This window comes from Penicillium citrinum, assembly GCF_028827155.1.
Source record: "Penicillium citrinum strain IBT 23319 chromosome Unknown utg000007l:1.0-2040159.0:1.0-2041076.0, whole genome shotgun sequence".
Lineage (NCBI taxonomy): Eukaryota > Fungi > Ascomycota > Eurotiomycetes > Eurotiales > Aspergillaceae > Penicillium > Penicillium citrinum.
Genome location: NW_026622692.1, coordinates 249,783 through 274,195, shown reverse-complemented (window position 1 = coordinate 274,195; position 24,413 = coordinate 249,783). Strand labels below are relative to the sequence as shown.

Here is a 24,413-nt window from a genome sequence, read left to right as displayed (position 1 = left end):
TTCTACTTGCCGCGACCCTTTTTTTTTTTCTTCAAACCCATTCATCATTTTGCGCCCTTCTCTTCTACGAATTCTGATTGGAGGACCTTTCGAATGAAGATTTGTTTTGTATGCGTACACAGGTGGGATCTGTCAGATAGTTTCTCTTTCCTTTTTCTTTTTCTTATTTTTTGTTCACAAATTCCCCCCCTGCAATATCACTGAGCGTATTTGGCATTTGCTCCGTGCCATGTAGCTTGTACTAAATAAATATTGACTTCTTGAGTAAATTCTACGCTGTCCATGTACCCTTGACAGATTGCAGTGGAATGACTAGGCCTCATGATCCATGTCACTAGCCCGTCTCCTGCGCCTTTTTTGACAATTCTGTCCCGTGTACTCCGTACCGCGTACATACATTCTCCGGTCGTTCAACGACTTGCAGATTAAAGGGTACCTGGCTTTTTCTCAGCAATGCCCATCTACACTGAGTTGGGCAAGTGGAACAGATGTGGAAACTGGGGTCCAAAATGCTTTATCTGTGACATCTGTAAATCCTTGTGGGGGTCACATCGAGGGGTTTTAGATCGCAAACAAGACGATACTTCGCGGCATTATCCCAACAGAGTATGTCGAGAAATGTAAAAAATGCGAGTTCAGCTTATATTTCGGCGATGTTGTGATGCTCGAATAAGTCCAGATTGCGACCGGAAGGGAAGGAACGAGGGAGAGTTGTAAATGTAGATTTTGAACAGTAAATGGGGAAGGCGCGGGTCTGGAGGGGATAGTCGTACTTGCCCCGCCCTTTCTTTAACGATCCTTCCTTTTTTGATTGTTTGCGATACTTCTTAACCTTCCACTTTTTACTTCCACTTGGCATCTTCTCTTCTCTTTTATATTTCACCATTTTTGCGCCGACCAAAGAACCCGATCAAAGAGTATTATTTTGGAACCAGAGTTGAAATGAAAGAATAATATGCACATTATTTAAGGGCAAAAACTGTGCAGGGCCCATCAAGAAAAGCTTATTCCCGATTTCACGACGGTGCCTTGCTATTCGTCGATCATCCTTGCCACCTCCAGCTGGTAACCAGTGACACCGCGCAGACAGACTCGGCACCAGGACTTTTCTTTTCCGTCTCTGCAGGGACTGGGCGAGTCATCAGCCACGACGCGGGGATTGTCCTATGGTTCCGAAACACCCAGCCGAACAAGTGCAAACCTTGAAGTGCTAGATTATTCCGCCTGCCTTCGACCCCAATCCAGCCCAACCCCTCTAAAGTGGACCTCGCTGGAAGAAAAGGCGGCAGATCATGTCACACTCACCCAATCAGATACACTAACGCTGTGAATGCGAGAGATATCACTTTCACCAGCGGTACTGTGTCCATCGCCGCCACTATTTCTCCTTTGATCTACGGTCTTCGCCTCCATCCTCATATGATGCATACTCTACATACGTTAGGGCGGTCTTGGACAATATTATGTATGGCGGCATACAGTAGTCCACGCAGATGATCCGCAACCCCCTTCCATCATTGTGTGTATCCAACTTCCCAGCTGGTCCAACTACGAGGCCGGTCTGGACCAATTTACGGCCCGGATCCCGGCGGTGTACTTCCGGGATCCACGAGTACCAGTACCATTGGAATAGTACTGTAGAATGGTGGTCGCCAACCTCTAGTATGCGTGTACGAAGGTACATACAAGAAAAGTTGGCTGGAAGTGGGTAAGGTCTCATCCTTTTTGGGTCTTGCGTTTCAAGACTCGGGACCCGCCGTTCGGTCAAGGATCAACCCTCCTGCCGCCGTAGGAAGACTGCTCCGCGTTTCGCATCTCTCACATGGGCCCTGTCATGCATTGTCCCATTGGAGTCCCAAGATCGGGTCCGGTGGGTGCAAAGCCAGGGACGCCACGCGGTGGGTTCTTTCTCCTTCGACTTTTTTTCAGTCGAGTCGTCCCTGTATAAGAAGTCCGTATGTCTCACCCTTCTTTTTGAGACTTCATCCTCTCGGGTCCAACAGTGTCCAGTCCTTCCTTTGTTTTGCTGGGTTTCTTGCCTCGTTCTTTTTCTCATTACATTCATTTCTTTGTTATATACTTCCCTGCGGGTAGTATATTTCCTTACTTTCCTTCCAGCACCCTGTGGGTAGCTTTCACAAGACAATTCTTTAAGTAAAGGATCGCTTCTTTGATAGATTGCGTCCTATCACTCTCTCTTGACTTTTGCAGTCTGCATAGAGCATTCAAGAAACCATGCAAATTCTCAGTACTCTCATTCCGAGCCTGGGCCTCTTCGCCCAGCTCAGTTCAGCCGCCTATACGTTGGAGGATGACTACGGCACTTCGAATTCGTTCTTTGACAAGTTCAACTTCTTTACGGTATGAGAAGCTGTAGCTACTAGGATCTACAAACGGTCTATATTAGAACTTACATACTGACCGAACTATGTAGGACAAGGACCCTACCAATGGCTATGTGAGTTACGTCGACCGATCTACTGCTAGCACTGGTGGTCTCATTAAGTCTGGCAACTCCATCTATGTCGGTGTTGACACCAACAACACCGCCAGCAAGCCTGGCCGACAAAGCGTGCGTTTGGAGAGCACCAACACCTACAACCATGGACTGGTGATTTTGGATCTGAACCACATGCCTGGAAGTGTTTGTGGTACCTGGCCCGCCTTGTAAGTCAAACGGAATTCCTTGTAGTAGATGCTAGTATCTACGGAATACTTCTTTGGATCCATTGGCTAACTTCAATTCCAGCTGGATGCTTGGCTCAAGCTGGCCTAATAATGGCGAGATTGATATCATTGAGGGTGTCAACGATCAGTCCTCGAACCAATTTACTTTGCACACCAGCGATGGTTGCTCAATTGACAACACCGGACTCAGCGGTTCCGTCCAAACCAGCAACTGCTACGTGCAGGCTTCTGATCAGTCTGAAAATGCTGGCTGTGCTATCACTAGCTCCAGTGACAGCTCCTATGGTGACGGATTCAACGGCAATGGCGGTGGCGTTTATGCCACTGAGTGGACTGGTGATGCTATCAACGTTTGGGTCTTCCCTAACTCGAGCATTCCCTCTGATATCTCCAGTGGTAGCCCTGACCCATCTGGCTGGGGTACTCCTTCTGCCAGATTCGCTGGTAACTGTGACATTGATTCTCATTTCAATGACCTACAGATTGTATGTTCCCAATCCTCTCATCTATGAATGATCATGTTTACTAATATCTTTTCGATCGATCAGGTCTTTGATATTACTTTCTGTGGTGACTGGGCCGGCGAGACCTTTTCCTCCGGTACATGCTCGTCTAAGGGCAGCAGCTGCGAATCTTATGTGCAGAACAACCCTTCTGCATTCACTGAATCCTACTGGGGAATCAACTCTCTCAAGGTCTACCAAGACAGCTCCAGCTCCAAGCGTCGCACCCACCCACACGCCGCTGCTCATGTCCGACATGGCGCCGACGAGCCTATTTCTGACCCCAACGCCAAGCGCGATCAGTCATATGTTCGTTCTGCACCTCGTCCGACCTGGAAGCACCGCCGTGACCGCTACAAGCACGGTCAGTAAATCAACAGGTTGGACGGTATAACTAAGAATTGTTGGAATTGATTCAAGCTGGACTTTGAGCATTCATCTTCTGCTTCATGATTGAGATCTGAGATCTCAACAATTCTCTGGACATTTTTGAACTACATTTATCTTCTCTTCTCTTTTGCTAGACACTGGTTTGTTTTGCATTTACGGTCTCCACCTCATGGGTTGACCTGAATTTTTCTTGATGACTTTTGATGATAAGCTAGGCGATTGATGTTGATTTCTTTTAAAATACCCCTCTTTGTCATTGCTATAACAATTCAATCGCCGATTCTGCACAATTTGCTGCTGTCACCGTAGCCAGTTCTTTGCCACAAGATTTGGAGAATGGGTCAACGAGAGTTATAAGAGGACTTCTTCATGCTTGGCATAATAGTAGAGCCTAGTATCACTCTAAATTGAGTACTGCTAAGAAAAACCTACGCTGATCATGGAGGATCTTACTCTATCAGGAAATCTGTCGATATGTCCTTTTAACAAGCGACAATGCTATTACAGGGTTATAGTGGAGCACAGTGATTGGAGAAAGAGATGTCCCAAGCTCTCCTCGGCAACCCTCAAGTTAATGGTACATAGTGACAGAATAAGAAGGGAGAGTTTCAAAAGGAATTGATTATAATAGGCTTGCTGGGAATTAAGGCTTTCTGGCAATAACAGCAATCTCATATGGTGCCAAACCACAATCCTCCAAAAAGTTCAATTCCGGGAAAGAAGATTGTCGCAATCGCTCTTCATAATCTCCCCAATCGACCTTTGGTCCAACCCACACAATTTCCTCAGTAATTGAACTATCAAGGATATCGATGTATTTTGAGATCAGTTTCGGATCCCGTGGGTACACAAACATCCATGCTGCAGCCCCTTCGGCTGCCGAGCAAAGACCCCAACCCCCATTAACCACATGCATATTTTCTTCTGCGATGTAACGATTCACGGTAGAATTTACCTCCACACCCTGTATGGTAATATTGCAATATTTGTGAGCCAGGAGAGACTCAAATAATCCTGATCCGCTGCCAATGGAGAGGGTATATCTCGGGGCTTGAGGTAGTAATGCAGATAACTTTTCGAGAAAGGTGCTGGATATGGCGAGGCAACAGTCAGGAAACCTTGTCGGAGTAGCATTAAGTTCATTGCTTATCGTGGATATTGCTTCCATTTTGAATTGTAAGAATGGAACGACAATATATAACTACTATTCTCAGAGCAGCGGGTGGTTGTGAAATCTGCGATTGAATGATGGGGCTCGGTGACGGATTTACTAAAGAGCCGAAGTATATGAATTCGCTCCGAGTACAGCTTCATCTTGGTGAAAGTAAAATACGATCACACTTGAAAAAACCCAATCATTCTTAGTTGAGATATGACAGTTTACAGACTAAGGTACTCGCAAGAAAAATCATCAAATTCATCATATATGTACCATTAACTATGCTAAAATACATGAGGGTCAAGAAACGAAAATAAGATCATGAAATGCGTATTGCTTAACCAGGAGGCTGATACCCCAGCACGTCCCTCTGGTCATCTGTGAGGCGTCCCCATTCCAGTAAGAGGCGGAAAAAGTATATCTCCATATCCTCCTTGCGCAGTGCACGACCGGCCCATTTGCGTCCCTGATCTGCAATCCATTTACCCTGTCTGGTATGGGGTTTCATACGCATTGGTTGCGCATTCGCAGGATCCTGACCACCGGCTGGCGCGCCAGGCACACCGGAGAAATAAGATAGTGTGCTCCAAAGTCCATGTAGACGAACGTCGACAGGTACAAAATGAAGCCAGGATATCATACGGGAATCAAACCATTGTCGAAAAAGGCCAGTTCGAAATGGTAGACTGCGGCTTTGCAGGAAAGGCAGGAATCGACCACTGAAGCCCGCACCATCAAGATCGAATAAAAACCGGTGGGACCAATGATTCTGGAAATCTACCCACGATATTGTGCCTAACTCGTTGAATTGATTATCGCAATCTCCGCAACGAGTTATAGGGTCGGCGATATGAACGTTTGCTTGAAGTTGAAGCTCGCTGATGGGTGCGGCCCCATCCATGATCTCGTATTTGTAGGATCCTTCATCAACAGGAAGCAGCACAGAAACCTGATTATCGGTATTGTTGTTGATCAAATGCGCAAAACGCTGTCTCGGGATACCTTTCCACTCATCAAACTGACTGTAGCCCTCAGACGTGCTACCTACCCAGTATAGAGAATTGCGTTTCTCATGATACTCCGGATCTGGAAATTCATCTGAAGGCGTGTATTTGACCTTATCCATGTAGTTCCAGGGACTCGGGAAGAGAATGTCGTTGAATCCAGCGAGGGCGCTCTGGCTGAAAACTGGGATCAATTCCTGAGATATCTTAAATGAAGCTGGGGAGATTAGAAGCCCATGAAGATACGCCAAGTCGGGTTGGTGGCAGACGTCTGAAGCCAGATTAAAGTCAATCGGGAATTGGCCCATTGAATGAGGTGCGACGCAGTCGAAACAAAGATCATGTCTATTCCAGATGCGCTCCCTTCGAGCTTTTGAAGAGGGCGGACAGACGACACTCACATAGCGATCGAATACGCCATGCCACGCACCGTCTGTGAATATAGTCTCATTTGTTTGATCAGCGGGATCAACAGGATCCCAGCCAGCTTGTCGATCGGGGGACCAGGCATTCACAAGTTCCTCCTCAGGCGTCATTTCTTGCGATTTTGCTTCACGCTTCAAGGTCAATGCTTTTTCCCAGGGCACAGCGACCCGTGGTTCATCATTCAAATTGAAAACAACATCCATGTCAGGGAGATGCTGTGAGAACTTCTCAATCATCTGCGCAGCCCCTTTCACCATCCATGCATGGGTAGGCTTAATGCCTTCTTGAACTTTTGGCTTTCCATTCCGGATAGAGACTGCCCCCAGATCATTGAATGGATTCGTTGCGAGCTTGTGTGTCGCTTCTCGAATGGCTGCCGGACTGAGAGCTCGAAATGGCAGCAGATTTTTGTATATTTGATCGAATTCGTCGATGACTAATGAAGATCGGCTGGTTGCGAACTCATACCATTTATCAAACCCCCTATAAAGTATTAGGCATGCTAAGCATCTAAAACGAGGAGGAAGAACACTCACGGAGGTGGATGCTGTTGGTAACGTTTTCTGTATTCTGAGACAGCATCTTCCAGAGTCTGGCTAGTACTGGCCCGAGAAAGATAATCTTCATATTGGATGTTCCCTTCATGAATCAGAATATCGATCGGATGGGTATGAGAAAAATGATGTTTTGTCAAAGCTGCACATAAGGCGAAGAAGCAAAGGGCGACGGCAATGACTTGCAGCAAGATGTTGGTGCGGAACAGTGCTTTTGATTCTTCATCTGACACAACCCGGGAGAGAAGATATAACACGGCTGCTATCGTGGATCCAATGAGAGGAAATACGGCATGGGCTGCGGAGATATAAGGGAGTGGCATTTGTTCCATCAGGAGAATCGATGTCGTCGAGAAGTATAAAAAGACAAACCCTGCTAGAATTGACAGCCCCAAAATTCCAAATTGGGGTAGCTAAATATTTAGTATAAGCATGTCTATTGATGTGGAAAGTACTCACCAATTGCCAAGCCGCAAAGGCCAGAAGCATTGCCAACGTAGCTTGGCTGAAAGCACTCCGCGAGTACCTTAGATCCATGAAAGGCTGACCAATAAACTCAGGAAGACTGTTGCTGACAAAAAAGCCTATAACAAGCCAAAGTAGAGAGACAGCCTGCGAATGATTTGTGAGAATAATGCAATACCACCAAGCAAACTAGCCACTTACAACAAGGCCCACTCCCAGGGAGAAAAAAGCTCGCTTGCGCCTGTTACTTTCAAGACAGCCATCATTTTGGTATAACTCGGCCACTCCAATGAGAAGGATTGAATCCAGAAGAACATTCAGAAGTCTGAGTCCCCTCAGTTGTGTTGCTCCGTGATGAATGATTGGGCAGATATAGGTAGATCGGCCACCTGCGTAAAAAGATGCGGCAGAATAACCACTGAGGGAGAGTAATATCGCAGCTAGAATGCCTCTGTATTTGCTTCGCGTCAGGTAATGGAAGCTTCGTCTACAAGCGGAGTAGGCAGCTTGGATAGGCCGGCTCTGGTAGCGTAGATGCGAGACGTAATCATCCTCCGGCCTTGTTCTTTGGTTTCTACAATAATCGTATATCGATATCGCGAATGGGATCGCGTACTAGACAAGAGTCGGTCAGTCATGTATAACTCCGATGTTACGAACGAATGTCATTCGACTTACAGTATATCCTGATGGCACGCACTCGGTATTGAGGGAGACTCGACGAAACGTTTCAACTCTCAAGCAAAGTGTAGCAACCAACCCCCCAAATTTCCACCAGTATCGCGACAGGGACGGCGTAGACTCCTCTGTGTCCCGCAGGATGGGGCTCGACAGTGATGATAATGAGGATCGCGATGACAGCTCAAATTGCTCTGCGAGCGGAATGTCAACCCGCTTGCTGGAGGAAGAGGCTTGGGATGTTGTTGGGATGAAACGGCCTAAGATCAGGAACACTGTTCCAGTAATGAAGCAGGTAATCACAGCAGTGCTGACCGGGCGATCTGATGAATTAGTTTGCGCTCCTTCTCGAATGGCAAGGGCAAACTTACCAAAAGCGAAAGTGGAGTTATATGAAGTAGTCAAGAAAACAGAGCTTAACATAAACACCCTAGATAGCCCGTAATCATTAGCAAAAGAACTTTGGCTAGGAGGCTCGCAATTTGGCATCGCTAGTAGGTCACCTACCCCACGCAGACCTTAAGTCCGGTCTCTGCAGAGAATGGGACCATTATGCGCCCAATTATTTACCGCTTATATTGAGCCCGTACAGCCCATCCCGCCACGGTTCGCAACTGGAATCCAACTTCTGAGGTTAGGATAAAGCGAAACGTGCGAAGGGCGCAGGGAGAGAACTCTGGAAGCCAGGGCTCGAGAACACTGCCCTTTCCGGTGGAGACCTCAGGAAATTGACATCGTTCGTGGCTCCCACAACGACTCGGCCTCCCTCTGAGGCTCGATAGCTATTGGCTAGATATCTCATCATGGGCGGTATGATGGTGGCTCCCTGGCGATCAAGTGTTGCGTCAACTGGGCGTCTGTAAGTACATCCGTGGCACACGCAACCATGGAAGCTGTGTATGCTTCACAGATAAACGGGCCAATGAAACAAGTGGAGTTCGTGAATTGTACACCGTGCGGGCTAACTCCTTGTTTCTGCTGGGAATGCGCCAACATAACCAGATATGCCAGAGTGGATCGCTGGCCAGAATCAAGACAATCGAGACTTGGCTCCCGTCTCTGCCCCAGGTGACTCCACTTAGTTCAATCTGGTCAACGCCTGTGCACAAGCGCGGCACTCAGCTTGATGGCGGCTTTCATCAAAGTCATTGCAATAGATCATCAACTCAGTGGTTGTATCCTGCTGGGACAATTCCAGATGCTAACCACAGGTATTGTATGTATCATCAGAGCACGCGTCATACGAAGGGCGATCAGGAGGAAGTGGAGAATCCCAGGAGGAAGAAGGGTCTCATCTCACCAATTCGGCAATGATCGATTGATCCCTGGAACTTTCACTCAGCGATGTCATATCACGTGAGGTCAGCTGATCCAACCAAGGCGGTGAAAGGAGCTGCATAGAAACAGAAGGCGGTGACATCTGGCAGTATGCAAACTAGTCAGAAAAAAATTATTGCGATTTGCACGAGAGTCTTGCAGTTGCACCTATTTTATTTTACTTGCCAGCAACTCGGCTTTGGTGATAAGTCGTCGAGGAATTGTAGACTGGCAAAAGACAACCTGCTGAAGTCTACTCTACTTTAATTACCTGATATTATTGAACCGCCAGTGAGCATCAAGGCCCGAATTATTTCGCGGCCAGCTCCGCACCTTCATCATGCCACGCAAAGCGATCGACTCACGTATCCCTGCCCTCATTCGAAATGGCGTCCAAGAAAAGAAGCGTAGCTTCTTCGTCGTGGTTGGTGATCGAGCTAAAGATGTGATTGTTCATCTTCACTATATCATGTCGAGCGTCGATGTGAAGCAGAACAAGTCAGTACTCTGGGCCTATAAGAAGGATCTCTTGGGATTCACCAGCCATCGCAAGAAGCGCGAGGCCAAGATCAAGAAGGAGGTCAAGCGTGGTATTCGCGAGCCGAACCAGGAGGACCCATTCGAACTCTTCATCACTCTCAATCAGATTCGCTATGTCTACTACAAGGAAACTGAGAAGATTCTGGGTAACACATACGGCATGTGTATCCTGCAGGATTTCGAGGCTATGACCCCTAATCTTTTGGCACGTACCGTTGAAACTGTCGAGGGAGGAGGAATGGTTCTGCTGCTGCTGAAGAGCATGAACAGCTTGAAGCAATTATATACCCTGTCGATGGACATCCACTCCCGATACCGAACCGAGGCTCACGATGATGTGGTCGCTCGATTCAACGAGCGTTTCATCCTTTCTCTTGGAAGCTGCGACTCATGCTTGGTTGTCGACGACGAATTGAACGTGTTGCCCATCTCCGGTGGCAAAAATGTGAAGCCACTCCCTCCTCCCGAATCTACTGACGAGTCTAGCTCGGGCACAAAGAAGGAATTGAAAGATATTAAGGAAAGCCTGGCTGATACCCAACCCGTCGGGCCTCTTGTCAGCTTGGCTCGTACCACGGACCAGGCTAAGGCTCTTCTGACCTTCGTCGATGCAATTGCGGAGAAAACCCTCAAGAGCACTGTTGCGCTCACGGCTGGACGTGGACGAGGTAAATCTGCCGCTCTTGGTGTTGCAATTGCTGCTGCTATTGCCCATGGATACAGCAATATCTTCATCACCTCTCCCAGTCCCGAGAACTTGAAGACCCTCTTCGAGTTCGTTTTCAAGGGTTTCGATGCTCTCGGCTACCTTGATCACGTCGACTACACCATTCTGCAATCCACCAACCCCGACTTCAACAAGGCAATCGTCCGGGTTAACATTCATCGTAACCATCGTCAGACGATTCAGTACATCCAGCCCCAAGATGCGCATGTTTTGGGTCAGGCGGAATTGCTGGTCATTGATGAGGCTGCCGCCATTCCTTTGCCCTTAGTGCGGAAGTTGATGGGTCCCTACCTCGTGTTCATGGCGTCTACCATTAATGGTTACGAAGGAACTGGTCGATCTCTTTCGTTGAAGCTGATTCAGCAGCTTCGTGAGCAAGCTCGAGGTGGCCTTAAGTCTGAAGATACTGATGTTGCTGACCGTAGCACTGGCAAGGTCTCGAAGAACACAGACCAGAGCCTTGGTGGCCGGTCACTCCGAGAGATCACATTGGCAGAGCCTATTCGTTACGCTCCGGGTGACTCTGTCGAGAAATGGCTGAACAAGGTTCTTTGCCTCGACGCAACTCTTCCTAAGTCTCGCATGAATACACAAGGTTGTCCTCACCCATCCCAGTGCCAACTGCTTCAGGTCAACCGAGACACGCTCTTCTCCTTCCATCCCGTTTCGGAGAAGTTTTTGCAACAGATGATGGCTCTCTATGTTGCTAGTCACTACAAGAATACCCCCAACGATCTCCAGCTGATGAGTGATGCCCCTGCCCATCAACTCTACGTGCTTGTGCCACCTATTGATGAAGAAGCTACCAAGCTCCCAGAGCCTCTTTGTGTCATTCAAGTCGCCCTTGAGGGTCGTATCAGCAAGCAAAGTGTCCTGAACAGTCTTAGCCGCGGTCAACGCGCTGGTGGTGACTTGATTCCTTGGTTGGTCAGCCAGCAATTCCAAGATGAGGACTTCGCCGGTCTTTCGGGTGCTCGTGTCGTCCGTATTGCGACCAACCCCGAATATACTGGAATGGGATACGGTTCACGTGCGCTGGAGCTCCTCGTTGATTTCTTCGAGGGCAAGTTCACCAGTCTGGATGAAGACATGGCCGGTCCTCAAGAGGAGATGGTCCGTGTCACTGACGACGAGCTTACCAACTCGAGCCTTTTGGACGACAACGTCCAGGTTCGAGACATTCGCTCGATGCCTCCATTGTTCGGCAAGCTTACTGAGCGTCGCCCTGATGCGCTTGACTACATCGGTGTAAGCTACGGTCTCACGCCGACTCTCCACAAATTCTGGAAGCGCTCCTCTTTCGTTCCTGTTTATCTGCGTCAAACGCCCAACGAGCTGACTGGCGAGCATTCCTGCGTGATGCTCCGTACCCTGAGCGTTGGTAGCAACGATGCTGCTTGGCTTGGTGCTTTTGCCCGGGATTTCCATCGTCGATTCCTGGCTCTTCTCTCCTACCAGTTCCGTGAATTCCCTTCGGTTCTCTCCCTGAGTATCTGCGAGTCTGCCAACTCTGGAGCCAAATTGGACACCGCTGCCATCCAGCGCATCCTCAAGAAGGCCGATCTGGACGCTACTTTCTCTCCTTTCGACCTGAAGCGTCTGGATAGCTATGCCAACAACCTTCTTGACTACCACGTCATCTTGGACATGGTACCGATCATCTCCGAATTCTATTTCGGTAACCGTCTTGCCGGAAAAGTTAGCCTCTCGGGTGTGCAGCAGTCTATCCTGCTGGCGATTGGTCTGCAGCGCAAGAGTCTGGATGACGTGGAGAAGGAATTGAACCTTCCCTCTTCTCAACTTCTCGCCATGTTCCTCAAGATCGTTCGCAAGGTTTCTACCCACTTCCGTGGTCTTGTCGAAGGTGCCGTTGTGGATACCATGCCCGCCGAGCAGGTTGCCGCATCCCTTCCCGCTGGTGGTGCTCATGATGATGATATTGTGGAGGACCGCTTCAAGCCTCTTGATACTGGACTTGAAGAGGAGCTTCGTGAAGGTGGCGAGGAGATTGATGAGCAGATGCGTGAGAAGCAACGTGCTCTCATTGATGCGCTGCCGTTGGACAAGTAAGCAAATCCCCTCGTTTACTGGCCAAAAATCCAACATCGAATGAACAATAACTGATTCCTAGTCTTCAGATACGAAATTGACAACGGAGCCGCGACTTGGGACGACGCCGAGAAGCAGATACGCGGCGGAGGTGCCTCAACCGTGAGTGTGAAGACCAAACCGTCGAAGCGTAAGAAGAATGGAGAGACGGCGCGGGAGATTTACGACAAGGAGATTGACTCCAAGAGACAAAAGATCATCAAGAAGGGTACTGAAGGCCGCAAAAAATAGATGAAGGTTTTGATATGTGTATTGCGGCGTTCTTTTTGGCATTTCTTCATGGTGTTTCTGTGACATTTCTATCTTATTGTATTTTACCGAAGAATGTATGACCCAGGGCTATCCTGGCTGGGTCATCATTCTTGTAAATATGAATGACCTTATGGCTTTCTATCTTGACATGACCAATATAGGCTCGAAACAGTAAAATACAATTGTAAGATAACCTAAATACTGAGGAATTGACTTAATGGGCTTGATCAGCCAACCTTACATTTGAAGTGCGTTACACCGTGCTGAGTGATTGCTTTACAGCTCATCGTGCTCAGCTTCAGCTTCAGCCTTCTCTTCCTTCGCTTCGGCCTTTTCTTCGTGAACAATACCCTCGGGCAATTTCTCCTTGCTACCCTCTCCCAACCGAATAGCATCTACCCAGCTTTCAACGGCGACAATACCGAAGTCTGCAGAATTTCCATACCGACGCCACCATCCACGACGGGCATTAATAGCGACGATTTCTACGCTCTTGCTATCCTTCAGTCCCAGCGCGGTGCGCAGAGTTTGAGAGCCAGTGTTTACACCCGGCACGGAGTATGCGGGGAAAAGATGAGCGCCACGCAAAGAATGCTTGTGCGTGATCTCTGCTAGGCTGGAAAGTGCATCTTTAGCAGTAGAAGGAAGCTCGGCATCCGCTGTAGTACCATCGGGGAGAAGGACAAGCACACAGGTGGTAGATTTCGGGGCTAGGCAGGAGGAGTCCAGAGATTCTGGAGTAGCGAGGACTGGGAGGGCAGGAGTCTCAGGAATCTGGGCAGATTTGGCTTCAGGCTCATCATTTGCATCTGAAGGTGCATCTTCCGCAGCCGTTGACTTCTTAGGGGTTTGTTTGGTATTTGGATTGGACTTGGATTTGGGCTTGTTGTTTGCAGGTGCAGAGGCTGCTTTGCCTGTGGCGTCTGGGTTCGGGGAAGCGAATTGGCGAAGGAACTCCAGGATAGGCTGTTTCTTGAGATCACCGTCATATAATTGAGCCTCTGCGTCCTTACTGGGGATAACGACCAAGGTGGGAAACTCTGAAACGCCAAACTTCTCCACGGATGCGCTCTCCTTGCTACGCACCTGGGCAACGTCAAGGGAGCCCAGGAAATCGATAGCCAGAGCGCGAATCAGGGCACTTGTGGTACCCTTCTCAGTGAACAGAATAGCCTTGGGTCGTTCCTCGTTCTGTCCCAACCACTTGTCCAGATCTTTGTCCGTGGCGCGCTTAACATGATTGGGGATTCGATCAACCACCGTGTCAACAATGGCCTTGGCGCTACGAGCACCTTGGTAGTCCTCGACTCGTGGCTTGCCTTGTTTTTTCCCTGGGGTGACAATCTTTAGAGTCGGGAAACCCTGTACACCCATCTGACCGCAGAAGGGTTTGTTCTCATCCTCATCGCAGTTGACCGCGGCTACTCGAGCCAATCCATTCAGGTTTTGTGCAGCTTTCTCGTACGCAGGTTTCAAATTTTGGCAATGACCACACCAGGGAGCGTAGAATCTATATAGGATCAAGATTGTCGAGGTTAGTGGTAGGAAAGAATTTGGGGGTGGATGGATGTTTTTTTTGGGAGGATGCGGGGAGAGCTCACTCGACGATCTATACAGCATGGCTAATTAGCTCGTGAAAGCGAAAACAAAACAAAATAGAATAAATAAGGCAGATAATTTCTCACCGATGTATAGTTAGAGTTAGCGATCAGCGAACCATAGCTCTTTTGGTTCAACTGAAGAACCGGGGACTTCTTGTTGTAGATTTCGGCGTTGGCAGGTAGAGCCAACAATGAGGCAAGGAACAGAAGAGAGCTTGGAGGCAGCATGATGGAGAGAGATATCTCGTCAATGTTAGACTAAAGATTATAATTCCCAATGACTCAAATATCAGCTTTAAAACCCCCCCCCGAAAACAACTTGGAAAGAGAAGAAGCCAGATTGAAGAAAAGAGCCAACAAGGCAAGGTGTCCTTCTGGAAGAAGTGCAAGGTTGAAGAGTGAAAAAGGCTTCTTGGCGTGCGGAGAGAGCAAAGACCTCCAATGAGAAAGCTTCGCCCTCTTTTTTATTTCTTAAACGATGCACTGCAATGATCTCGTACCCCAACGGTATTCAGGAATTTGGCCATGACCTGGCATTCCTGCCACGGGATATTTTTTGGTTGATTTTGGTTTATTTATCTCCCCCCGATTTAGTTCGGTGTCGACGAGTTTCGCGGGCTTGGAATGAGGCCTTCGGTAACCCGGCCATCTTGGTCCCACTCATGAAAAGGCACTTTCCTCGAACTAGAGAGGTCAAGGGTCTCCACGCGGGCTCCAGTGCTGAATCGAACACGATCCGTTTTCTCTTTGACCAGGTTGCTTCACGTTATGATCATCTAGAACGAGGAAAGCCCCGCTCTGTACAAAAACACCGCCTGTGTGACGATTTTGGTGTCTCGGGGGACCGTGAATGGTTCCAGGTCCAGCCATGGGAGTCGCACGCCAGCCATGTCAGGCAATTCGTTGACCGTCAATTTTCGGAAGCCATGTGGACCCATGATCAGGGTCTACTTGTATTCCCTAGTGCTGAGCATCAGACCCTGGTCTTGATGGACTTGAGCAGTGACCGCCAAGTGATGGTTCCATTTACCACCACTGGTAAAGTCGTGCGTCGGGTTCGACTACAAAAACATGTACTTGTTGTCGAGTGGGCTGAACCCAAGGCTTTTCACTGGCTGAATGACAGTGATGGTGTGCACCGTCACTTTGCCTCCTTCTTTGACGTGAAGTGGAATCTTGAAAAGGACGGCTGGGACATCATTCCGCGCAATGAATGCAAGATCATGTTCTTAGGCCACCCGCTAAGTGAACGAGATCGCTTCTTCTCTTCCCATAGCAACGCTCACTACGTAATATACATTTGGCAACCAAACCGCAGCCTATACACCGCTGACGAAGACGCACCGATTGAATCTTTATTTGTGTGGGACATCTCAAAACCATCTTCTTATCGGCCTTCTCTTGATCCAACAGGGAATTACCATGATTCTGAGGATGATAGTTCACCACATATCGTGACACGCTTTGGCTTCCGAGATCTTGAGTTCTTTGGTGTTCGACAACGGGGATGCCCAAGTATCCAGCGCCTCGAAGTCACCGATGATGGACTTGCAGTAAAAATTACTGAGAACATCAACACTTGGTTGACTGTACCTGACCCGCTCGGCTTACCCATGGTAGTTACAACAAGTATTCCCTTGCTAGGCTGTGGTCCTCATTGGCGACAGCAAAGTGAGTTGATCCTTCCAGCCTACCGCGGGAACTGCAGCTTGCAGACATCACCAATAAGCGTCCTGGCCATAATGGCAGAGTGCTGGTACGGTACCATCGCCCAGGTAATCGATCAGGCTGCCGGAGTCAGTTTCTGTCTGCATTTTGACCCTGCCAAATGGGATGAGGATCGTAGAGAGCCTGTGCTTAAGGACCAGACGATCCGTCTCACATTTCAGGTTCTGGGCTCTTACGAAGAGCCCTCGCAGATTACTACAGCAAACTTAGACTTCACTGGAAGAGGAAAAATAAGCGGATGTGAAAGGTATCTTTTGGGTGAGAATAGTAATAGGGAATTGGTCATCTATAGGTTCGATCGATGAATTGCCAATGCTACTCTCACAGCATATCGCTTACGTGGGCCCATTGGTTCTGCCTGCGCCGAGGACTAGCCAGGGCTTGTCCATATGTCAATCAACTCAGAGAATATATCACTAGGAAGTCTATATCTGGAACTAAAGGACCTGCTCTAGGACAGTGCCGATTTACGAACTATAATGAACTGGAAGACAAAATTTAGCAATAGATATACAAGTGTTTCTTCGATTTCGATAACATCTTCAAGCCAATTACATTGGTGTAACAATACTTTCGATTTTCTTCTGTTCTTCCGAGCTGTCACAATGCTTAAAGATGAACAGGAAAAACAAGGAGAGATCTTTAAAGAAAAACCCAGAGAAACCAAAAGCTTAATATATGAATTTGAGCAGACTCAAGAGTAGGCTGTGATTGAAAAATGAATGATGACTTTTTAGAAGGCCTGCTCTAAGATACAACAAAAACAAAAACAAGAATGAAAGAAAGGAGAGGCAAAAACAAACGAAGAAAAGACAACTAAAACTAAGAAACAAAAAATAAAACAAGAAAAGGAAGAAAAACAAAAAATAAGAACAAGAACAAAACCGAGAGAAGAATGAAAAATCGTTCAAAGCCCAAACACACTCTTAACACAGAGTTATTTACAGCAAAGGCACCTCTGGGTGCCACAACCCGAGCAAGTCGCCGCATACATTGGCCTTTGAAAATGACAGGCCGGGCACTCAAGGACGTTGAAGTCCTTCTTGCACTCACATAAGTGAGTGCAAGTCTTATCACCATCCGGGGCGATAATCCCCGGTGATGGGCGAGGCCCATTCTTCAAAGCAATTACCCAGTCGGAGAATATTCCAGCTAACATCCCGTTAATCTCTATAGACAAGTCGTCCAAGGTATAACGAACACTTGGATCAGCCAGCTTGGCATTGAAATACTCGCAGAAAGGCTTGAGAGGGCCATCGGCAGTTACGATCTGCAGGATCGATTCATGGGGCTGTTGCTGGCTTGTTGCTGGGGTGTATGGGATAATGGGGTCGCGCAAGCCCAGTTCGACCTCCCCGAGGTAATCTTCATAGTCATCAAGAGGGCTTTCAAAGCCATCGAAAGGGGGTTCAGTCTCGAATGGGGAAGCAGAAACAGAGCTAAACCGAGGCTCAAAGCTGTAAATGGGGGATCCAAAGGAACTGTAAGAGCCGTGTCTTTCAAAGTCATTGTACGTGGTACTGGGAAACAAGTCTGTTGGCTGCTCAGTCCCAAGAAATGCCTCGAAATCTTCTGTCCATATCTCATGTTCGAGCGGCTCTCTAGAAATTTGCTCAGATGGCTCAGATGTCAAGAAATCGACTTGAGCATCTCGACGCAGTGTTTCATTTTGGACCTGCTCGGTTGTGTCTGGCTCTGATTCAGAAAGCTCTTCGGGAAGTTCATCAATAAATGGCCAATAATACTCCTTCTTTTCTCTCTCTGCTTGCTGTTGATCCGCTTCGTATTCAGCTTGCATAGCTGACATTGAGTTAGTTGGGTTCTTGGAATCTTGCGAATTTGGTGGGAATAAATCGGAGGAAGCCCTTACTTGAGTATTCGGCCTGCCATTTATCAGCCTCTTCCGATCTCCGGGCAGACTCTGCCATGGATTCCTCGGAGTACGGGTCCATATGTACGCTCGAACCGTAAGAGTACATGTAGCAGTCTTGAGAGTTTCTCAGGTTACCGTTCAAATCCATATTTCTCCATGATGGATTATCTTCGGCCCATTCTTCCCACTCCTCTTTCTGTTTGCGGGGACGATATACACGACTACGATTTCGAGACTCATGGAAACTTTCAAGTGACTCGTCGTGTTCGAGACGAAGCTTGGGATCGCGGAGGACTTCTGCCGCTTCTTTGATCTTGATAATACTATTAGCGCGTGTGGAACTTCAAGTTATCATGACATACTTCGTGAAATGTCTCCAGAAATTGATCACCAGACTTGTCAGGGTGGTACTTCAGAGCTAGCTTCTTGTAAGCTGCGTTGATTTCCTGCAGCGTGGCATCCTGGGAAACATCCAGCACATCGTAATAGTTAACCATTGATGGCTCGTCGGACATGTTCTTCGCTTTGTACTTGAGTAGAATGTGAATTATTTGCGAGTGTACGTTGCCTTCGTAACGTGGTTGCTAAGCGGAAGAGGAAGAGGAATATTGCAGTGAACATGCTGCCTATTGACGAAAAGCAAGAAATGTGGACGGCAAACCCAATTTGGAAGGAAGGAGAGAGCACTGCAAGAACGGGAAGGAACGACCGGGTTCCCTTCCGTGATGGAAAGAGCAACTCTGGAGTGTGTGGAGTGAATGACAAAACGAACTACGAAGAGATGTTTAAATTACTAGACACATATGAAATTGGAATGGATTGACACTGATTTTACACAAACGGAGGGTCGATCTAAATATCAACAAGTCTACACCGAAGGCGACTTTACCTAGTAGAAGAAGGCTTCTACATGTCGGCAGAGGCGGTGGCACCGGTGATAATCTCGACCAGCTCACCGGTAATGGCGGCTTGACGCTGACGGTTGTAGAGAATCTGGAACCTGTGAAGTTGTTAGTTTCAAAAGAGCGTTGTTCGCGAATTGCCAGTAAAAAAACGTACTTGTTGATCATCTCACCAGCGTTCTTGGAGGCGTTCTCCATGGCGTTGCGACGAGCCTACAAGCATGATGTTAGCGGAAACAATGCCTTATTCAAATTCAGGGCCTGGGTGAACATACGGAGATTTCGCAAGCGTGACCCTCGGCCATAGCCCAGTAGAGGTTGTTGGCCAAGGCGTACTCCCGAAGACCAGCGAGCGCCTCATCATCAATCTCGTAAGCGGAGATGTTGGCTGGTATAAGAATTAGCTTGAATATTCATGACAGCAGTTACGAGAAATTGCTCATGTTGAACCTACCAGACTGGGTAATAGCCTCCTCAGAGAAAGCCTCAACGGTGGTAGCCTCGTAGCTCTGGGCGTTGATGAAGCTGTTGTAGACGATCTTGATGCTGCTGTACTCGGTGGGCAGCAGAGTAATCTGATCGGCGATGGCCTGGGCGTCGGCGAAGGTAGGGATATCCTTGCAGACGTTGGAGAAGCTCATGAGGATCTTCTCCGGGGCGAAACGGGAGAGCTGGGCCTTGGCCTTCTCACCGAGGATAACGACATCGGCGTTGGGGTTAGCGTCCAGCAGGCGGCGGGTAGCCTTGCTCAGACCGGAGTGAATACCACCGCAAAGACCCTTGTCGGAGCTAGCAACGACGTACAGAGTCTTCTGGTCCTCAAGAGGCTTGGTCTCGGCCTGCTCGAAGACAGTGTTGGAGGTCTGACCGTAGGCGCGAGACTCATCCATGGCCTTCTGAGCACGGGTAAGACGGGTGGAGGCAACAATCTTCATGGTGTTGGTGATCTTCTCGATGTTCTTGATGGACTTGAGGCGGCCCTCAATTTCACGCAGAGTAGCGAAGTTGGCGGCATTGGGCGGGGCGGTGCTTTTGAGAAGCTGTTAGCAATCGAACGAGTATCGAGGTTTTTCGAAGCAGGATAAAATCCGAAACTGGCGGTATCGAGCTGCGTTGGAGGTGGTTTTTCCCTTCACAAATATCGTAATGAAGGACCTGGCGCCACGAGGCGGGTGTCGGAAGAGAGACTTACCGAGTGACGGCAGCACTGCCAGCCCGAATGGCCGGGCGAACGGCACGAGAGAACATTATGTGAAAGAGAAGTAGGGTATAGAGAAAGCAGGTGAATCTGCGGAGGAGGAGGAGGAGAGAGGGAAGAGGGCCTGGACAAGGATACAAAGACCGCTTTGCTTGGAGAGGAGGATGGACGGGAAGGTGCGAAGTTGAACTCCTGGCCGGGTTTATGCGCTAAACCTAACCAGGCAGGCATCTACGGTGCGCCGTTCCGACTTGCGCCGCAAAAATGGAGCTGAGGTAAGCGGTTAGTCACGTGAAGCACGAGATCCAGGATTAAGTAATGCGAGTGCCTGAGGTCACTGATTTGCCGGGCCAGAAAGGTGCTTTTCCTCATTCCATTCCTTTCCCTTTCCTCTGCGACTTCTCGTCAACTGCTTGACTCTCTCTTTTCCCCTTTCCTCCTCGAACGCGGGTGTTGTGTGAACCATTTTTTTGCACCTACCCATCCACCCCAACTTTCACTCCTACCTCTTCTCTGCATCATTGATGCATCTTCATATTGAATAACTTAACTGTCTCGTCATTGGTCAGAATTTCCCTGACTTCATCCTTCTATCAGGCGGCTCGGTTTGCCCGTCACGGCGCACGAGGGCTATTTCCTTACCTCAACTTCAGCGCGTTTCATTCTGATTCTCGTTTGTTTCGACCTGGGATTCAAGCCGTCATCATGAGTTCGTCTGAAGATGATATTCCTCTCTCGCGCACCAATGGCCGCGCCAATGGTAAGCTCCCTCTCATTGGCATGTATTTACACCCGACGGTTGCTTCCACTACAAAAGCGATTTTGAAGTGACTTGTTACCATATCTTTCGTCTGATGATCCCCCGCTTATTTGAGCGCATGTCTGATAAGAACATGCGCTTCTACACTTCGACCACCATCTAGGATTGGACTAACATATTATTCTTCCACATCTCTAGTCACCCCCAATTCTGCAAAGCCAGCCACGGATACCTCTCGTGCTAACGGTAGTGCCGATCCGGGAGTCTCAATTCGGTTCGGCCCCGTGCAAGACAAGGATGTTGAAATGAAAGACGTCGATTCGGATGCTCGTGGTGTGAGCAAGCGCAAGTCTCGGGCCAGCATTGACCAAAAGAAATCCTATGCCGAGCCACAGAGCAGCGACGATGATGATCAGCCCTTGGTACGCAGCGACAGAAGTCACAGACTTGGAATATAGTCTCCCCTCGCGACCTTCTTGTCGCTCTTGGTTTCGACGACTGACCATTCGATAGAGCAAACGTCGGCGAACTTCTGTGAAACACGAAGATCCCGAAACTGACGATGATGTGCCTTTGGCCCTCAACGGCCGAAAACTTCCAAAGGCCTCCGAAACCGCTATTGGCGAGGCCTCTGATTCTGATGTTCCGATTGAGAGGAGGCTTTCTGCCCAGAAAAAGAAAATCGAGCAAAAGGCCAAGAAGGAGGCTCCAGCCGCGCGTAAACCCGCAGCCAAGAAGACCAACGGCGTCAAAAAGGAAGCCCCAAATGAAAAGCCCAACCTGAAGAAGGTCAAGGCGGAGCCTGTTTCCCCAGCCCCGAAAAAGGGCAAGGCAAAGGTCAAGGCTGAAAGTGAGGACCTCGATGAGAAGGATGGCGAGGAAGAAGAATATCGCTGGTGGGAGGACCCAACCAAGGGTGATGGTACTAAGAAATGGACCACCCTGGAGCACAACGGTGTAGTCTTCCCACCGGAGTACGAGGTTTTGCCAAAGAACGTAAAAATGAATTACGACGGAGTTCCGATTACGCTGCATCCAGAGGCCGAAGAAGTTGCCGGATTTTTCGGAAGTATGCTCAACTCAACTCATAACGTCGAGAACCCTACTTTCCAAAAGAATTTCTTCGGAGATTTCAAGGATATCATCAAGAAGACCGGTGGTGCAAAGGATCCCCAGGGCAACAAAGTTGATATCAAAGATTTCACCAAGTGCGATTTCAAGCCGATATTCGAGTATTATGATGCTAAGCGGGAAGAAAAGAAAGCCCTGCCACCGGCGGAGAAGAAGCGCTTGAAAGCCGAGAAGGATGAGCAGGAAGCTCCCTACCAATTTTGTACCTGGGACGGCCGCAAGCAAAAAGTGGGCAACTTCCGTGTCGAACCTCCTTCACTCTTCCGTGGACGTGGTGAACATCCCAAGACTGGCCACGTCAAAACTCGCGTCCAGCCCGAGCAAATCACCATCAATATCGGCAAAGAGGCCACAGTTCCCCCTCCCCCACCCGGCCACAAGTGGAAGGAAGTCAAGCATGACCAAGAGGGAACATGGCTTGCTATGTGGCAGGAGAATATCAACGGCAATTACAAATATGTCATGCTCGCCGCTAACTCCGATGTCAAGGGACAGAGTGACTACAAGAAGTTCGAGAAGGCACGTGAGCTTAAAAAGTATATCGACAAGATTCGCAAGGATTATCAGAAGAATTTGAAGAATGACCTCATGGTCGAGCGACAGAAGGCTACAGCTGTCTACCTCATTGATCAATTCGCCCTTCGTGCGGGTAACGAGAAAGGTGAAGATGAAGCCGAGACCGTCGGTTGTTGCTCATTGAAATACGAGAACATCTCACTCAAGCCGCCGAATACTGTCGTCTTCGACTTCCTTGGTAAAGATAGTATCCGATTCTACGATGAGGTCAAGGTCGATCCTCAGGTTTTCAAGAACCTTAAGATCTTCAAGAAGGCACCAAAAAAGGAGGGTGACGAAGTTTTCGATCGTTTGACGGTAAGTTGGACTTGCGCTTGTGATGAATTGATGGTGGAAACAACTGACATGATCAATCTAGACTTCTGCTTTGAACAAGCACCTCCAGAATTACATGCCTGGCCTTACCGCCAAGGTTTTCCGTACATACAACGCTTCGTACACCATGAGCAAGCTGCTCAAGGAGATCAAGGCCTCGGGTAACATTCCCGAGAAGGTCAAGACTTACAACGACGCAAACCGCAAGGTGGCCATTTTGTGTAACCACAAGCGTACCGTCACCGCTGGTCATGCTAGCCAGATGGAAAAACTGAGCGAACGGGTATGATTCATTATTTCTTTTGCTGCCGTCATCGGTTTGTGCTGACAGATCATTCTTCACAATAGATCAAGGGACTTCGCTATCAGAAATGGCGTTTGAAGCAGCAGATGCTAGACCTAGAGCCCAGTCTGAAGAAGAAAAAGGGTCCTGCTTTCTTCGAGCTTGACGAGGATCTCGATATGGAATGGATCAAGGAGCACCAAGCTTTCTTGATCGAAGAACAAACCCAGAAAATCAAAAAGAAGTTCGAAAAGGATAATGAGAAGCGGGTTAGCGAGGGCGAGAAGGAGATGAAAGTATCAGAGTTGAATGAACGTCTGGAAGTCGTAAAGGACATGGAAAAGAAATTCAACAAAGAGAACAAAACCGGCAAGGTTGAGGCAGAGGGCCGTGGCCCCACAGTTGAGAAACTTGAAGCCAACATTGCCAAGCTCGATCAACGTGTTGATACCATGTCAATCCAAGCCCAAGACAAAGAGGACAACAAGGAAGTTGCCCTTGGTACTTCAAAAATTGTGAGTATATCGATTATTGCCCAGGGCAAACTTTTACTAATATCTGGTCCTCGCAGAACTATATCGACCCTCGCCTCACTGTTGTTTTCAGCAAGAAGTTCAACGTCCCCATTGAAAAATTCTTCTCAAAGGCCCTGCGTGAAAAGTTCGAGTGGGCCATCAAGTCTGTCGAGGCAGACTGGGAGTTCTAATCGCCATGAATCGATCATGCTAGGCAATTTATCGACACCACCATTCATTGGTGTCTAGCCCCGTTCGTTTCCAGTTTGCACGGTAAAGAAGATCTGGATTTCAGTTTTCGCTTGTTTTCTGTTTCGCATTTTGTTGAGTTTGGTTTCTTCAAATAGTCACGGGCTTTAGCAATAGCCTCAAGACCCAATTCCTTTGATTTCCCTTCTCTCTCCGGTCGATTCTATATCGAACGCGCTACGACATTTCTCGTGGATCCTTGAACATGAGCTTCAGTGATCAGTGAAGCCAAAAGAGAAAAGAAAATAAGAAAAAAAAATGCATGCAAAGGATCAGGAAAGACACAACCCCAGGGCTGCCCTTTATGTGGTGACTTATCCTTGCCTCGGTTCACCCTTCTATAGCTATGGGTATTGACTTGCTTCAAGTTTCTAGTACATACATAGAATCCAGCTATACAGGAAGATCGCAATGTATTCTATCTAGTTTGAATCCCTTCCAATCCTTCACAAAATAGATCCACATCGTAG

General features: G+C 48.3%; 9 protein-coding genes across 9 annotated transcripts; 4 read left to right on the top strand and 5 right to left on the bottom strand.

Annotated features, from left to right (window-relative positions):
• Window positions 1–2,235: 2,235 nt before the first annotated feature.
• On the top strand, window positions 2,236–3,563 carry N7469_007770 (glycoside hydrolase family 16 protein; the record flags this gene model as incomplete). The annotated part of the gene is made up of 4 exons (XM_056646688.1): window positions 2,236–2,361; window positions 2,435–2,667; window positions 2,750–3,173; window positions 3,237–3,563. The coding sequence occupies 4 exons, from the start codon at window positions 2,236–2,238 to the stop codon at window positions 3,561–3,563; spliced, it is 1,110 nt and encodes a 369-aa protein (XP_056498239.1).
• Window positions 3,564–4,224: 661 nt separating this feature from the next.
• On the bottom strand, window positions 4,225–4,497 carry N7469_007769 (uncharacterized protein; the record flags this gene model as incomplete). The annotated part of the gene is made up of 1 exon (XM_056646687.1): window positions 4,225–4,497. The coding sequence occupies one exon, from the start codon at window positions 4,495–4,497 to the stop codon at window positions 4,225–4,227; it is 273 nt and encodes a 90-aa protein (XP_056498238.1).
• A 580-nt stretch (window positions 4,498–5,077) lies between these two features.
• On the bottom strand, window positions 5,078–8,356 carry N7469_007768 (putative capsular associated protein; the record flags this gene model as incomplete). Its single annotated transcript, XM_056646686.1, has 5 exons — window positions 5,078–6,653; window positions 6,707–7,137; window positions 7,184–7,336; window positions 7,391–7,804; window positions 7,868–8,356. The coding sequence occupies 5 exons, from the start codon at window positions 8,354–8,356 to the stop codon at window positions 5,078–5,080; spliced, it is 3,063 nt and encodes a 1,020-aa protein (XP_056498237.1).
• Window positions 8,357–9,524: 1,168 nt separating this feature from the next.
• N7469_007767 (ribosome biosynthesis protein KRE33) lies at window positions 9,525–12,791 on the top strand (the record flags this gene model as incomplete). Its single annotated transcript, XM_056646685.1, has 2 exons — window positions 9,525–12,517; window positions 12,590–12,791. The coding sequence occupies 2 exons, from the start codon at window positions 9,525–9,527 to the stop codon at window positions 12,789–12,791; spliced, it is 3,195 nt and encodes a 1,064-aa protein (XP_056498236.1).
• A 297-nt stretch (window positions 12,792–13,088) lies between these two features.
• On the bottom strand, window positions 13,089–14,641 carry N7469_007766 (putative disulfide isomerase; the record flags this gene model as incomplete). The annotated part of the gene is made up of 3 exons (XM_056646684.1): window positions 13,089–14,322; window positions 14,414–14,421; window positions 14,498–14,641. The coding sequence occupies 3 exons, from the start codon at window positions 14,639–14,641 to the stop codon at window positions 13,089–13,091; spliced, it is 1,386 nt and encodes a 461-aa protein (XP_056498235.1).
• A 260-nt stretch (window positions 14,642–14,901) lies between these two features.
• Window positions 14,902–16,446, top strand: N7469_007765 (F-box protein; the record flags this gene model as incomplete). The annotated part of the gene is made up of 1 exon (XM_056646683.1): window positions 14,902–16,446. One exon carries the CDS (start codon window positions 14,902–14,904, stop codon window positions 16,444–16,446), a length of 1,545 nt encoding a protein of 514 aa, XP_056498234.1.
• Window positions 16,447–17,078: 632 nt separating this feature from the next.
• Window positions 17,079–18,529, bottom strand: N7469_007764 (uncharacterized protein; the record flags this gene model as incomplete). Its single annotated transcript, XM_056646682.1, has 3 exons — window positions 17,079–17,941; window positions 18,012–18,327; window positions 18,377–18,529. The coding sequence occupies 3 exons, from the start codon at window positions 18,527–18,529 to the stop codon at window positions 17,079–17,081; spliced, it is 1,332 nt and encodes a 443-aa protein (XP_056498233.1).
• A 365-nt stretch (window positions 18,530–18,894) lies between these two features.
• Window positions 18,895–20,180, bottom strand: N7469_007763 (F1F0 ATP synthase subunit gamma). The gene is made up of 5 exons (XM_056646681.1): window positions 20,109–20,180; window positions 19,371–19,945; window positions 19,192–19,304; window positions 19,074–19,129; window positions 18,895–19,014 (listed from the first exon to the last, which is right to left on the bottom strand). The coding sequence occupies exons 1-5, from the start codon at window positions 20,162–20,164 to the stop codon at window positions 18,921–18,923; spliced, it is 894 nt and encodes a 297-aa protein (XP_056498232.1). The 5' UTR covers window positions 20,165–20,180; the 3' UTR covers window positions 18,895–18,920.
• A 639-nt stretch (window positions 20,181–20,819) lies between these two features.
• N7469_007762 (DNA topoisomerase 1) lies at window positions 20,820–23,885 on the top strand (the record flags this gene model as incomplete). The annotated part of the gene is made up of 6 exons (XM_056646680.1): window positions 20,820–20,874; window positions 21,073–21,296; window positions 21,388–22,878; window positions 22,940–23,179; window positions 23,245–23,694; window positions 23,751–23,885. The coding sequence occupies 6 exons, from the start codon at window positions 20,820–20,822 to the stop codon at window positions 23,883–23,885; spliced, it is 2,595 nt and encodes an 864-aa protein (XP_056498231.1).
• Between the last annotated feature and the right edge of the window lie 528 nt (window positions 23,886–24,413).